At 39.7% G+C, this 12,512-nt stretch overlaps 1 protein-coding gene across 1 annotated transcript in view; it reads right to left on the bottom strand.

The window, feature by feature from the left end:
• The window catches only part of ABI3BP (ABI family member 3 binding protein), a 185,183-nt gene that overhangs the window by 135,428 nt on the left and 37,243 nt on the right, over window positions 1-12,512 (bottom strand). Inside the window, exons 9-13 of the mRNA XM_063304721.1 lie at window positions 11,255-11,320; window positions 10,621-10,713; window positions 9,284-9,361; window positions 7,557-7,562; window positions 7,023-7,091 (exon numbers count right to left, since the gene is read on the bottom strand). Coding sequence (XP_063160791.1) covers window positions 7,023-7,091; window positions 7,557-7,562; window positions 9,284-9,361; window positions 10,621-10,713; window positions 11,255-11,320 — 312 coding nt within the window. The remainder of the gene's footprint in view (window positions 1-7,022; window positions 7,092-7,556; window positions 7,563-9,283; window positions 9,362-10,620; window positions 10,714-11,254; window positions 11,321-12,512) is intronic.

The following is a 12,512-nucleotide window of genomic DNA, read 5'->3' as shown; positions in this document are numbered from 1 at the left end:
CAGTTGCCAAATATGCGTTGGAGTTTAAAGCTTTGGCAGGAAAAGTGGAAGACTGGTCTGAGCCAACAATCATCGAATTGTTCAAGCAGGGGCTTGAACCCGAAATCCTTCGATGGGCTCTGGGTAGAGATGATCCTAAAACGCTATATGGGTGGATTCAGTTGGCGGGAAGCGCAGAAAATGCCCTCCGAACCTACGCCCATACCAAAGAGCTTAGACAAACACGTCTCGCTAGAGGAGCGCGCACATCTGGACTTGCCAGCCGCCCTAAAACAAAAACCTGGGAAGAAGAGAGGGAGCAACGGTTCTCCAAGGGTCAGTGCCTCAGATGTGGGAAAGAAGGACATCGAGCCACTTCGTGCCCAAGACGCCGTCCAGAGGAACGACAGACGAAACCCACAGTAAAGACGCCTGCTCCTGCTCCACCACGAAAACTGAAGGCAGCCCTCGCGGAACTGGACCCCCCAGACCTTCCCTTCGGTGAAGAGGAGGAAGAGTTGCAATTCGAGCAGCCGGCGGGAAAAGCCTACCACCTGCCCTGAAGGGCGCCCTAGGGCAGGTGGAAGAAACCGGGCGTAACCATGATTCGGTGAGTGGAAATTTCCCCACACTGACTGTTAAAGTTAAACTAAGCTCAAAAACCAAAACGGTGGAAGTGTGGGCCATGCTAGACTCGGGTTGCTCCCGTTCCCTGATGCACCCTGATGTCGTAGCGGCTCTGGAACTGCCCACGTTCCCTTTGCCAAGACCCATGATTTTCACCCAATTGGATGGAACTATGGCGGGAGGGAAAGCAGTCAATCTTTCCACGGGACTGGTCGCCTTGCAGATGGGCTCCCATCAGGAAAAGCTGCCATTTGTGGTAGCTCCAGTGGGGGGTCCTCTGGTAATCTTGGGGATGCCTTGGTTTGTGAAGCAAAACCCTTTTATCAACTGGCTGCATAGAACTGTGACGTTTGCAGATGGATTTTACAAAGTACCCAAAAAGGACCTACTGGAGGACATGGAGGGTGGAGGGGTAGCGTATACCACTGTGCAAACGCTTCAACCTCTTGAGGGGCTACCCAATCAGTACCAAGATTTTGCTGAAGTATTTGGGGAAAAAGAAGCAGATCGCTTGCCACCCCACCGAAAAACGGACTGTGCCATTGAGTTTTTACCAAATGTAAAATTGCCTCACCCAAAAATATACCCCATGTCTCCCAAAGAGCTTACCACGCTAAGGGAGTTCATTGACAAAAATCTAGCTAGAGGTTTCATTGAGCCGGCAAATTCCCCGGTAGGAGCGCCTGTCCTATTCAGGCCAAAAAAGGATGGGTCATTAAGGCTTTGTACCGATTTCCGCGGGCTCAATGCGGTCTCAATATTAAATAAATATCCTTTGCCCCTGATCAAAGATATGTTATCACATCTGGCCAGAGGTAAAATTTTTTCAAAACTGGATTTGAGAGAAGCCTACTTTCGCATTCGCATAAGGGAAGGGGATGAGTGGAAGACAGCGTTCAACTGTCCTCTTGGGGCTTTTCAATATAAAGTCTTACCATTCGGGTTATCTGGGGCACCTGGAGTTTTTATGCAACTAATCAATGAGGTCTTGCATGACCACCTATTTAAGGGGGTACTGGTATATTTGGATGATGTATTGATTTATACTGAAACCATGTCAGAACATACCCACCTGGTGCGTCAGGTACTGGCTAAATTGCAAAAAGCACAGCTGTATGCAAAACTGTCAAAATGTGCCTTTCATCAGTCGCAAATTGATTACCTAGGGTACCGGATTTCAGCTCAGGGCATTGAAATGGACCCTGCAAAAGTAGAAGCCATCGTGGCATGGGAACCTCCCCGTACCAGGAGACAATTACAGAGTTTCCTTGGATTCTCTAATTTCTATCGAACATTCGCCCGAAATTTCGCGGAAATCGCCCTCCCCCTTACTGAACTGTTAAAAACTAAAGGACAGGGCGATACGCGACGTTCAAAGAACCCAGGCGCGCTCCTTAAATGGACTCCCGCCTGTCAGCAAGCGTTTGAAGCGCTCAAACAAATCTTTACCACAGAACCGATTTTACAGCATCCAAACCCCTCTAAACCCTTCGTGGTACAAGTCGATGCTTCTGATTTTTCCATAGGAGCAATTCTATTACAAGCTGACCAATCTGGCGCTTTAAAACCCTGTGCCTACCTCTCTCGCAAATTCACGGAAACAGAGAGAAGATGGCATGTTTGGGAAAAGGAGGCTTTTGCTGTAAAAACAGCGTTAGAGACATGGCGACACCTATTGGAAGGCACTTCAAACCCTTTTGAAGTCTGGACTGACCATAAAAATCTGGAAGCTTTAAGCACCAGTCGAAAACTCAGTCCCAAACAGCTGCGCTGGGCTGAGTTTTTCAACCGCTTTGACTTCTCCCTTAAATTTATACCAGGCAAGAAAAATTTCTTAGCTGATGCCCTCTCGCGCAGACCCCAAGATGCTGGCCCAGGGCCAACGGTCCAAGGTACCGTCTGGACCGACAAACAATTAGGTTTGGCAGCGGTGACTCGCAGCCAGACCCGAGCGCAATCAACTCCGCCTCCAGCCGCTCCGCCTTCCAGCCGCCCGCCTCTCTTGTCAATTACCTCCGATTTGCAACAACAGTTGCTCTCCCACCTTAAAACAGATACTTGGTTGCAAGCCAATAGACACCTTTTCACTTTCACCGATGAGCTTGCCTGGCGCAACGATCGTCTCTATGTACCCGAACCAATGCGAAAAACCATACTCCAGCGCTGCCACGATGACAAGCTAGCTGGACATTTCGGCTACGTGAAAACTTTACACCTCGTTCGCCGCCAATTCTGGTGGCCAACTTTACTCAAAGACTTAAAGCAATATGTCACTGCGTGCCCTGTATGTGCGGCGATAAAGCGCAAACCGGGCAAGCCCCAGGGTCTCCTTCAACCCGTGGCCACTCCATCTGTCCCTTGGCAGGATATCTCTATGGATTTTATCGTTGATCTACCCCCTAGTCAACGAAAAACTGTCATTTGGGTCGTCAAAGACTTTTTCTCCAAACAAGCCCACTTTATCCCATGCGCTTCTATCCCCACCGCACAACAGCTGGCACGCCTCTTCCTCATCCACGTGTACCGCCTCCACGGTATCCCCGCCCGTTTGGTGAGTGACAGAGGCACACAATTTACGTCACAATTTTGGCGGGCATTTTTGAAACTTTTGGGTACGAAACAGTCACTTTCTACCGCCTGGCATCCGGAAACGGACGGATCTACAGAGGCGGTTAATTCTACATTAGAACAATACCTCAGAGCTTTTGTTAACTACCAGCAAGACAACTGGGTCGATCTCCTCCCATTTGCTGAGGTCGCTTACAACAATTCCATTCATCAAACCACTGGTCAAGTTCCCTTTAAAACAGTTTTTGGGCGTGAATTTGTTCCGATCCCTGAACTTCCTCATCCTCAACCGCTCCCAGCCACCCTCGCTGGCTGGGCAGACTCTCTCAAAGACTCATGGTCTAATATCCTACTCGCTCTCCACCATGCCCAAGCTACCTATAAACGCCATGCCGATGCAAAGCGTTCCCCAGAACCATCCTTTGCGGTCGGAGATCAAGTCTACCTATCAACTAAGTTTATCAAGTCCTCACAACCCTCAAAAAAACTTGGTCCTAAATTTGTCGGTCCTTTTTCAATTGTTGCTCAGATCAACCCTGTTACGTTTAAACTTGATTTACCACACAACCTTAAACGTTTGCATCCTGTTTTCCATTGTAGCTTACTCAAACCCTACCTGTCGTCGGACCGTTGGCATCCACAACCCACTCCTCCACCTCCCCTCATGATTGACAACCAGCAACACTTCGAGGTGACATCTATCCTCGATTCCAGACGCCTGCGCTCCGCTCTACAATACCTCGTCCGCTGGAAACATTTCCCTCATCCTGAATGGGTTGCTGCTCCACACGTACATTCTCCTCGTCTCGTAGCCCAATTTCACTCTGCCTATCCTGACAAACCGGCTCCCTGATTTTTTTTGGGGGGGGCAATATGTCATGTTCTCATTCTAATGTCTGGTCAACATTGTAACGTTTCACATGTCATTCTCTGTTCCGTATCCTTTCACCCGGGGTTTTTTCCATTCTTTCGCCCTCCCTTGTTTTGAGGGCTTGGAATGCATGTTTGGGTTTGCGCTCCTGTTCAAGGTTACTTTCCCAGGCGCGTCTAACGGCTTTCAGCACCTGGGAGGAGGAGCGTCCTGACGGGCGACGGGGCGGGACCGGCCCACAAGCAAGGCTTTTAAGTTTGTATTTGGCGCGCTTTTGCTCATTCTCAGCTTTCTCTGTATTTGCATACTATTCCTTTAATAAATCAGTTATCTTTAAGCCCGAGCTTGTGAGACTGAGTATTTGGGTTTAGGCAATCGTTACAAACAAGACTGTATACTGTCCCTTTATTTATTCAACCTACAGTATATGATGAATATATATTAAGGTATGCTGGATTGGGAGAAGATGAGTGTGCTTTTAAAATTGGAGGAATAAACATCAGTAACCTGTGCTATGATGGTAACATTACCCTGATAGCCAAAAATGCAACAGATCCACAAACTCTAGTAACAAAAGACAAGAAGCAGAATGAAAAAAATGGAATTAAATTAAATATAAAGAAGACCAAACTAATGACAACAGGTAGAACAACCAGCCATAGAACTGGCAATGAAGATAGCTTCTGTCTTTTAGGATAAACCATCTACAGTAAAGGAATATGCAGTCAGGAAATATACTGTAGATTAACATTTGATGGAGCAACCATGAAGGGCTTGGAAAAGATATTCAAATGCTGTGATATGTCTATACCTACAAAGATCAAAATTGTGCAAGCCATGGTACTCCCTGTGACACCCTATGAAAGCAGAAATTGGACTTGGCAGGATAGGAAGAGTATTGACGCTTTTGAGTTTTTGAATACTATGTACAGCCAAGAAAACAAACAAAATGGATCATCAAACAAATCAACTCAGAGTTCTCACCTGAAGCACAAATGACCAGGCTCAAATTATTCTACTTTGGACACATTATGCAAAGACCTACAGTAGCTCTCCACAGAAGGCTTTAATTCTGGGAAAGATGGAAGAAAAGAGAAGAAGAGGATGACCAGCAGCAAGGTGGATGGACTCAGTTACACAGGCAATGAGTGCACTGTTGGAAGACCTAGAAGACCAGGTTAGGGGTAGACTGAGAAACCTATCTATGTGGTCACTAGGAATTGAAAATGACGTGATGGCATATAATCAATCAATAAATCAAAAGATACATTAATGCAAGAAATTTGATTCATTTAAATATCATGTTTGTACCGTACATATCAGTAGTACTATTCAGTAGCCCTGTGATGGTAATGGTGCAGACAAAGTATTTACCCAATGTGACAAGTGGCATTTCAACCATAGGAATTTTGCTAGGTTTTGAAGTTTCTAGTCCACTTTCAGTGTGAGCTAAAAAAAATAAAAAGTAACGCCTTTTCTTTAGACATGCATTATACTGTGACCACATATATGGCATACTTCAAAACAAAGCAGGGAAGACAGATTCACACAGATAGTATTTTGTGTGCTCGTCTCATCACTCCAAAAGCCGTGATATAGTTGTTAAAGGAAATGGAAATACTTCAGTGAGCAATTTATAAAGAAGCATTAGATGTCTTGCCTACCAGGACAGAATATTTTTCAAAATCTTACAGTTGCAATATTCCTGGAAAAGCCACAGGAAATACGTTTTCCTGGGAATAAGTCCCTTTGAATAAAGTGTGCCTTGCTTCTCAATAAACAAACATTGGATTGCACTACTGTACTGGGAAGTGTTGCAAATCCCTCTGTTAAGGATGACTTTCCTTATCATCTTTTTGTTCTTCAAAATTAAAGTGAAATCTCATTAATCTCTAAAGGATCCATTTGACCTGCTACTATCACCAACCCTTTTTCTAGTTCAAAAATTATTTTGCTTTTCTCTTTTCATTCTTTAAATCTCTGAATGAATGGTATAGTAACTTTTAACATTTAAACAAAGAAATGCACCCTTTTATTAAATAACTTCATTTAGGTAATAAACAGATTCACTTAATTTCTATATTCTACCTATATTTATAATCCTGTCTCTTTGAGAGAAGGAGGCCCACTCTCAGTCCTCACCTTTCACCCGCTGCCCCAAACCCTCTTTCTTCACTTCCCTCTTCTCTCTGGTATATGAACTGGGATTGGCTTTGATTAGCAGTCTTGCTACCCATAATCATAGAAACAATACTTCAATAAATGTAAAATATTCAAAAACATACTATATGTTTCATTTCTAGGCTTTGAAGATTTTATTTCGTTTTCAGAGCTTTAAAAAAATCAGTTCAATCCATTTTTATAACAGCTATTATCTTTCATAAGCCAGTCACAGCCAGATGTTTTCCAGATATGTCAGGTCCTAGAACTCCCAGCCAACAGGACTATTGGCCATGAACTGTACTTCCAGCTCATATGAAGTGAACCAGATTGAAAAAGCTTTCCTTACTTTCTGTCAGTGTAGCACCTGCAGTTTTGTTCCTAAAACTAGGCATACTGACTAATGTTATATAATGTGCAGTTTTTATGCACATGTGCTGTTGCTATGCACCTTTCTAAGCAGTTATTTTGGGAACAATCTTTCAAGCATTCAAAGGGTTGACCCATGTTTCTTTTTTGATTAGAAATTCATTTGTGAGATAGCACTTCATAGCCTGAAAAACAACAATGCATCTTGGATTTTATATCTATTTCATCTTTATTTATTGGCCTCTTATATGTAATTTATATGCTTTTAATTTTGATTTTATTGTAAACCGCTCAGAGTCCCCCTTTTGGAAGAGATGGGCGGTAACAGAAATTTGAAAAATAAATAAACAAATAAATGAATAAATAAATCGTGGCAGTCTTTCAGTTGTGTACATGTTAATCTGTAATTCCAAACAGCAAAATAAAGGATGGAAAGAATATATGTTACCTTGATTGATTGCAGATTCTTCTGAGACACTGGGAGCTGTAGGTTTACTGCTTTCCCAGTCTTGTTCAGCTGTAGATGTATGAATATACATATACATATACATATACGTATTAGCTTAAACTGAGCTAACATCAGTAAAATTATGTTAAATTATGGATCAAACCTAGGAAGGCTATGAACTACTTTTTATAAAATATGGTACATTAGATTGTACCTGGGTTTGGAAGTTAAGCAGGGATGAATCTAGTTAGGACTTGGATGGAATGCCACCAAAATGTTCCAGGTTTATGGCTAAATTAAGGAACTGAATAATATTTCAAAAGCAATGACAAACTATTTTACTGCTGTTGTAAGAAACAAACAGATTATGTCCATGTAGCTACCAGGTGTCCAGCTCAATCTCAAGGTGTCCTTTCTACATAATCCTTGTGCAGAGGCAAGGTTGTAGCTAACAATAGCCAGTCCTACTGCCACTGAAATCAAATGGAAAACTTTCTGGTGATCAAATGTAATTTATACATGAAAAGAATTCACAGGAAGCTTGAGTAATTTCATAAAAGACTAAAGAGTGAAGAAATATCAGCAAACATGAAAAAGCACCGGCTATATTATAAAGATAAAGTAGGAAATGTTCTGACTTGTTGAAAATGGAGCACAAAAAAACCTGAAATAGCAGATTTACACATTTGTGGCACAAGTAAGACAATGAGGAAAATGAACTGCTAAAAAAAAATCTAAATTCTGAATTTACACCCTGACAGCAAGTCAGATGTGATATTAAGTATTATATTTGACTTTAAAAGCACACCGTGCAATATATTACAAGCACATACTCTTTAGGCGTTCTGATAAATAATGTATAAAGGACAGACTGTGACTATAGTACCTTTAGAGTTAGTAAAGAAGCAGAAATGACTCGCCCCCTGCAAGAACCAGAAGCATTAACACTCATTAAGGGCTTTTCCTAATGCAAATTGCTGGACCAGGGGACTCAACAGCAGACTGAGTTTTTGGCCTAGAGTTGATGGCTCATCTCTCTGTCCTTCATTACAATCCCATTCTGGATCCTCCTGCCCTGTCCTATCCTGTCCTGTCCTGTCTATCGTGTCCCAGGAATCTGCATTAGAAAAGAAGCTTGTTTGCTCAAATGGCAACTTTATTTTTCCAATGCAAAAATTACTGGAATTAGGATATGGACTGAAGTGCGGCTAATTCCATGTCAATGTCCAGTCCAGTCCAGTCCAGTCAGGTTCTGAAAGAATATGTACTCAAGGGGAAACTGTATGATTAAGGTCATTCCCAGGTTGGCTGTCAGCCAAGAAGTAATCAGACGAGTTACATGGCCCCCAACCCAACCTTGTACCTCATCTGATTTATTTTGTGTATGTGTGTGTGTTTATGTGTGTGTGTGTGTAACCATTGCCAGATCACTTTTCCCTTTGCCTTCATTAAGGGATACATCCAGTTCACTAGCTTTAGATAGCAGATCTGATGCATCTGATAATAGCTCTGGATCTCAACCTGCAGATGCCTGTTTAATGCAATCATGTGAAAAATGTGTCTGCTTTTCTCTTATATTATCTCTTGTACTAAATCAACTAGTGATTTAGCAATATTTTTGTTTTCTATTCCATAAAATAAAACTCTTTTTAAAGTTTATATTATAGCTGTGCCTGATCAGTGGGGCTGGGTGAATACTTTTTTTGACATGCCTCCAGCAGTCTTCCTTAATACCACTGGACAAAAATGCCCATCCACCCATGGATTATATGCTGCAGTGCCTAATCCTTGGGAAAGGAAGGAAGATTTATTGCAAAGAAGAAAGGGGTTTGGTCTCCTGCTGCCAGGTCTCCAGTCTCATGGAATGATCATTCCATGAATGATCAGAAAACTAACACCACTCCTGCTAATCTCCACCCACTGCTTCTCTTGCCAATTTGGGGAAACCTGCTTCCCTCCACAGAGTGAGAAACGAAAAGTTGGTTTCCCTACTTCTCCTCACATACATTTTCAGCTGCTACTCCCTGAAATAAAACTGCACAAAACTGCACAAAACACAGATTAAGTATTCAAGTGTTTTTCACACATTTTCAATGGTCTTCTGGAAGTCACTGAATAACTGAACAATAAAAATCAGGAAAATGTATGTCTCTCATATTTTGCCAAAGAATGTAATGTTCCATTGATTTTAGTTCGATATAAATAATTAAATAAAAGTCCTTGTCAAATCACTATATAGAAAGAAAGAGCAAAATAATCACCAGTCTGCGATTGTGGGGTGATTTCTTTTACTTCTGTTGTCTTTGATTCTGTAAGCTGTTCTTGAGTTTTATTCTTAGCTGCATAAAGCAAAGAGTAGAATTTTTAGTTTTTAAAGGGAAAAAATATCATCTATATCTGCAAATAATGTTAACTACTTGTAGTCAGGCTGGGTGAATCAGTGTACATTGATTCAATTTACTGTTTATGTTAGTAAAGCAGTATTCCAGTTCACCATACGTACTTCTTACAATCTCAATAAAATATTTTCATTTTCAACTTTCCTTAATATAAAAAACTTACATCACATTGCCTGAAAGTCTATTATTTTAATGCAAATTTCCCAGGAAATGATTTTATGATATATATTTCCATATGTAAAGGGTTTTCTACATGAATTTTCTGATGCAAGATTTTTTTTAATGTTTTTAAATGGAATTTTTGGAAACCTATGTTTTTTCAAATACATCTGTCGCAGGGAAGTGATATATATGTATGTATATATGTATGTATGTTTGACCAGAGAAAATCAAATAATAACTAATTCCATTCAGGGCTACCATATGTGCTGTGGTGGAAATTGTTTATTTATTATGCTTATGTATTGCTGAGTCTGCCCAGGACAACAACATCAACAGTAAATGAACTAAAATTCAAATAAATAGTATATCTAAACATAATTATAGTAATTTGACAGAAACATTGTCAACCAATCTACTAGAACAAACTATAGCAGCAATAACAACATTAAATAAATCCAATCCCACAGAAATCCATAGCAAAATTTTCAGTACATCTCTATTCATGAATCTTCTTCTTTTTAAAAAAAAAAAAATACTCTGATTTCCTAAATATAACTGATATAGAAACAATTGAATTAGCTTCTGAAGCAAATCACGACTTAAACAATTTAATTTAGCATTTATCACATACAAAAATTGAGTAGATAGACTTTGGAACTTTTACAGGTAATAATCAGAAACATTCAGTCCCATGGGATACTTAAATAGAAAAGTCATAACAGAAGTTAGTCTTCCCACTTACTGTCATAATATCTTTCTGAAATACAGAATAATGAAACAAAGCTATTCTGGCCTAGATCCAGCTTCTGTATATTTGGATTTTTATCTGTATCTGCCTTAGTCCAGCATAAACTGTGGTTAGTTAGCCAAATAAGTAACATGGCCTTCTGGGAGCTATATATACATCGAAGAGGTTATCTGGCATTTCACATCATGGGCATGGTTAAACACGTGGCAATCGTAATACTTGACCAGTAGACTACATTCAGACTATGTGTTTAGAGTAAAATTCTATTCAACCAAGGTTTTGTACTTACCTAGAATTTTCTTTGGTTTTTCAAATATATCCAACCTTGAGGAAGATGGAGGTTTCTGTTGTGTTGCATTGAAACCAGGAACAATAAGGTGCACTACACATAAAGATAAATGAGTCATTCATTTAGAACGGTGTCTAAGATCCTAGTTATGTAGAGATTAGTATCAGTAGTAGAAAGGGTCAGTTGTAGGAAAAAGAGGTAGGAAAAGGATGATAGCTTCATCTTATAAGCATAGAAAATTATGTGTAAATATGTGTAATAACTGATTTTGATGAAAAACTTCCTTTACCACTTCAAATGGGTTTTCTTGTAATTACAGTAATCAACTTTTTAAAAAGCCTTTTACTTATTTTCTGGAGATGTCAGCATCTCAAACCAAAAATTTAATGTCATTCAAGTGGTGATAATGTTAACAAAACAAGGTATTATTGTTACCAGCAAAATTCACATTACCATTTCCTGAAAAGCTTAATTACAGATTTTTAAAATTTCTTTTATGTATGGCTCCATGATCAAATGCAGTACAAGCTAATAAGATTTAGTTTAGCCATTAAATCCATTTAGAGCCTCCCAAAAATAAGTTGTGAAAGTAAGCCACAAAATGCCTACAAGAAATAATGAACATCGTAGTCACCTAATATTGGTCCTGATAAAGGAGACTTTATTTCAGACTGTGTCCGATGTGTGATATTTTGAAGAACTGTGAAAATAATAAGAACAAATCTCTTAGAAATCTATATACCTGTTTTCATGTAATAAATCTGACACATATTATGGTTGATATGACTGATTCTGAATGGTTCTTGTAAGCTTATTATTAGTTACAGATTTCTTTTAAATTATACATATTTTTGTCAATATTTATGAAATTATGAAACACAATATTCAGTATTATGTAAAATTACATAATGAAAAGATTGATCTGAAGATAAAGTTATCAGACTAGGAAACTTTGGAAACTTCAGATAGGGCAATAAAAAAATCAAGGTGATTTTAGTGAAAGTAGTTTTGGCAGATACAAGAGAGGAGGTAATGCACCAGGTCTAATGGTATGCTTGAAGGGCTTGGGGATAACAGAAAATATCCCTTTTAGCCTATGTTGCAAATGGAATTTCTAAAATTGAATGAAAAAACTGTATTTGAGGAGCACCTACATGAGAGGGGAATTTATGATGTGGTGGACTAATTAGGGACTATTTAGGAATTATTTCTTTTAATTGGTATGCAGTCTTCAAAACCATGCTCTTCCACAGCAGCTTCTATCACCAGTTAAAAATGAACAGGAAAATTGTATCAAGGAGATATATTGGCAGGCTTTTCATTCATTAAAAGACAAATGCAATGGGGAACGAAGGAATCAGTGGGATAGATATGTACAGAAATAATACAAGTAATCTAACTTTTTTTGAACCCATACATAATTGAGGGAATGCATAGCTCAAATATACAGAAGCAGCACTAATTATTTGACAAGACATGAATCAAAATGCTTCAAACTGTCTTTATCTAGAAGGCAGAGAAAGAGGAGAAGGTGAAAAAGAATATGAATTTTAAATGGAGTTTTCTATTTGTAAGCAGAACTGAGTGGGTAAGGTTCATGATGAAGAATTATAATATTGTGTTGAGACTGTTCTTGCTTTACTACTAAGTTGTATTGGTTTTGAAGAGCAGAGAGTTAGTGGAAGGGCAGCAATTTATACATTTCCCAAAAGAAGAGGACCATCTCTTGACATTCTTTCCAAAAGAGGTTTGTCTTTCGTAAAGAAGAAACACATGACTACGCTGAAAGCAGAAAGCTGTAGCTTTCTCGAGAAGATAAGTCCATATCTACCAAATCAAACTTCTCCCTTGCCCATCTTTCCACTAGCCATGAAAACCACTGGGGGATCTGA

This window comes from Candoia aspera, chromosome 5 (genome assembly GCF_035149785.1).
Source record: "Candoia aspera isolate rCanAsp1 chromosome 5, rCanAsp1.hap2, whole genome shotgun sequence".
NCBI classification, from domain to species: Eukaryota; Metazoa; Chordata; class Lepidosauria; order Squamata; family Boidae; genus Candoia; species Candoia aspera.
This window is presented reverse-complemented; position numbering and strand designations above follow the sequence as displayed.